Below are 2,500 nucleotides of genomic sequence, written 5' to 3'. Positions count from 1 at the left end.
AGTATTGATAAGATGAGAGACCTAGGCTATACATGTAAGCTGGTAGTATTGATAAGATGAGAGACCTAGGCTATACATGTAAGCTGGTAGTATTGATAAGATGAGAGACCTAGGCTATACATGTAAGCTGGTAGTATTGATAAGATGAGAGACCTAGGCTATACATGTAAGCTGGTAGTATTGCTAAGATAAGAGACCTAGGCTATACATGTAAGCTGGTAGTATTGATAAGATGAGAGACCTAGGCTATACATGTAAGCTGGTAGTATTGATAAGATGAGAGACCTAGGCTATACATGTAAGATGGTAGTATTGATAAGATGAGAGACCTAGGCTATACATGTAAGCTGGTAGTGTTGTTATGTGGAAGTCTGGGGCATGTCCATAAACTTTCGGTCAGTTGGCTACGACTGGCAGGACTTAGTAAGAGACAATCCAAACAACAATCAAAGTTCTGCTCTGTATCAGCTGCTATGGGTAGTCTTGTGTGTGTGTGTGTGTGTGTGTGTGTGTCTGTAATAGCTGCTATAGGTAGTCTTGCTGTTTGGCGTAAGAGATGTTTCTTGTACCCATGAGTCACTAAGCTGTATTCAACCTCCGAGAAATGTTTGAATCCTTTCTATACAGAATATGATTGGTGGATTCAAACAAATAATTTAAATGTGTGTGTGTGTATGTGTGTGTGTGCATGTGTGTGTGTGTGTGCATGTGTGTGTGTGTGTGCATGTGTGTGTGTGTGTGTTTGCTTGAAAGGCAGAAGGAGAAGGGAAGTGCAGTGTTTCTCACTTGACATAATCGTGTCCGCCTCTAGAGGGCAGTGTTGCTCTGGTCTTGGGTCCTCCGGTCTCGTCCTTATCCACACTGATCCACTCTGATACACACAACACAGCGCACAAACAATCAATACATGTTCAATAAACAATCAATACATATTCAATTAACAATCAACGCACATTCAATCAACAATCAATACATATTCAATTAACAATCAACACATATTCAATTAACAATCAATACATATTCAATTAACAATCAATGCATGTTCAATAAACAATCAATGCATATTCAATTAACAATCAATACATGTTCAATAAACAATCAATACATATTCAATTAACAATCAATACATGTTCAATAAACAATCAATGCATATTCAATAAACAATCAATGCATATTCAATTAACAATAGATACATATTAAATTAACAATCAATACATATTCAATTAACAACCAATACATATTCAATTAACAATCAATACAAGTTCAATTAACAATCAATACATATTCAATAAACAATCAATACATATTCAAAAAACACTCATGTTCAAAACAAAAACCATAAACAAATACAAACAAACACAATAACAATCAAACCAATGCATTTTGAATACAAATAATAATAAACACACCAACACACTTTGAGTACACACCGGGGAGGCCCTGAAGACACACACACACACACACACACACACACACACACACACACACACACACACAGACACACACAGACACACACAGACACACACACACACACACACACACACACAGACACACACACACACACACACACACACACACGTACGTACCGTAGAGCCTCTCTCTGGTTCCCATGCGTTCTGACGGCACTCGGACCCTCATGGACCCACGGATGTTTCCGGTCTCCTCGCCCCTGTGAGACAGGTACGTGTGGAACTGCTGCGCAGTGCTGCCGATCATAGACTTCAACGCCAACACACACTCCCCTACACACACACACACACACACAAACACACACACACGCAGACACACACACACAGAGTACTTTAACATTCTTTGTAAAATCAGCTGATGGTTAAGTCATTGGTCATGGTCAAAACACACACACACACACACACAGACACAGACACAGACACAGACACAGACACACACACAGACACACACACACACACACACACACACACACACACACACACACACACACACACACACACGTACGTACCGTAGGACTCGTATCCGTCCACTGATTTAACCGTGAGCAGTAGATGCTGGTCCTGCAGGTACTCGATGTCAGAGAGGAGGGGCTTAAGCGTGGTGAGCTGCTTGCTTGACCAACCAACACGCAAGAAGTTCACATTGTCACTGGATTGGCTGTCATTCTCATAACACTTCTTAAACTCTACAGGGAGGAGAGAAGGAGCAAGAGAGAGGGAGAGAGGGAGAGAAAGGGGGTGGAGAGGGAGAGAGAGAGAGGAGGGGAAGGAGGGAGAGGGGGATGGAGAGAGAGAGAGGGGTGGAGAGGGAGACAGAGTGGGAGAGAGAGGGAGGGGAGAGAGGGAGAGAGAGGAGGAGAGAGGGGTGGAGAGGAAGAGAGAGAGAGAGAGAGAGAGAGAGAGGGAGGGGTGGAGATGGAAAGAGGGAGAGAGGAAGAGAGAGAGAGAGAGAGGGAGGGATGGAGATGGAGAGAGGGAGAGAGAGATAGAAGAGAGGGGTGGAGAGAGAGAGAGAGAGGGAGGGGAGGAGA

General features: G+C 43.0%; 2 protein-coding genes across 2 annotated transcripts in view; one reads left to right on the top strand and one right to left on the bottom strand.

Moving 5' to 3' along the window:
* LOC308369939 (NACHT, LRR and PYD domains-containing protein 1 homolog) overlaps positions 1-2,500 on the top strand; it is a gene marked incomplete at both ends in the record, with an annotated part of 395,357 nt that overhangs the window by 332,154 nt on the left and 60,703 nt on the right. The gene's annotated exons all lie outside the window — the stretch shown is intronic.
* inppl1a (inositol polyphosphate phosphatase-like 1a) overlaps positions 1-2,500 on the bottom strand; it is a 21,466-nt gene that overhangs the window by 4,704 nt on the left and 14,262 nt on the right. Inside the window, exons 4-6 of the mRNA XM_080845251.1 lie at positions 1,979-2,155; positions 1,587-1,742; positions 787-871 (exon numbers count right to left, since the gene is read on the bottom strand). Coding sequence (XP_080701377.1) covers positions 787-871; positions 1,587-1,742; positions 1,979-2,155 — 418 coding nt within the window. The remainder of the gene's footprint in view (positions 1-786; positions 872-1,586; positions 1,743-1,978; positions 2,156-2,500) is intronic.

The sequence above is a fragment of the Sprattus sprattus genome (assembly GCF_963457725.1).
Source record: "Sprattus sprattus genome assembly, chromosome: 9".
NCBI classification, from domain to species: Eukaryota; Metazoa; Chordata; class Actinopteri; order Clupeiformes; family Clupeidae; genus Sprattus; species Sprattus sprattus.
This window is presented reverse-complemented; position numbering and strand designations above follow the sequence as displayed.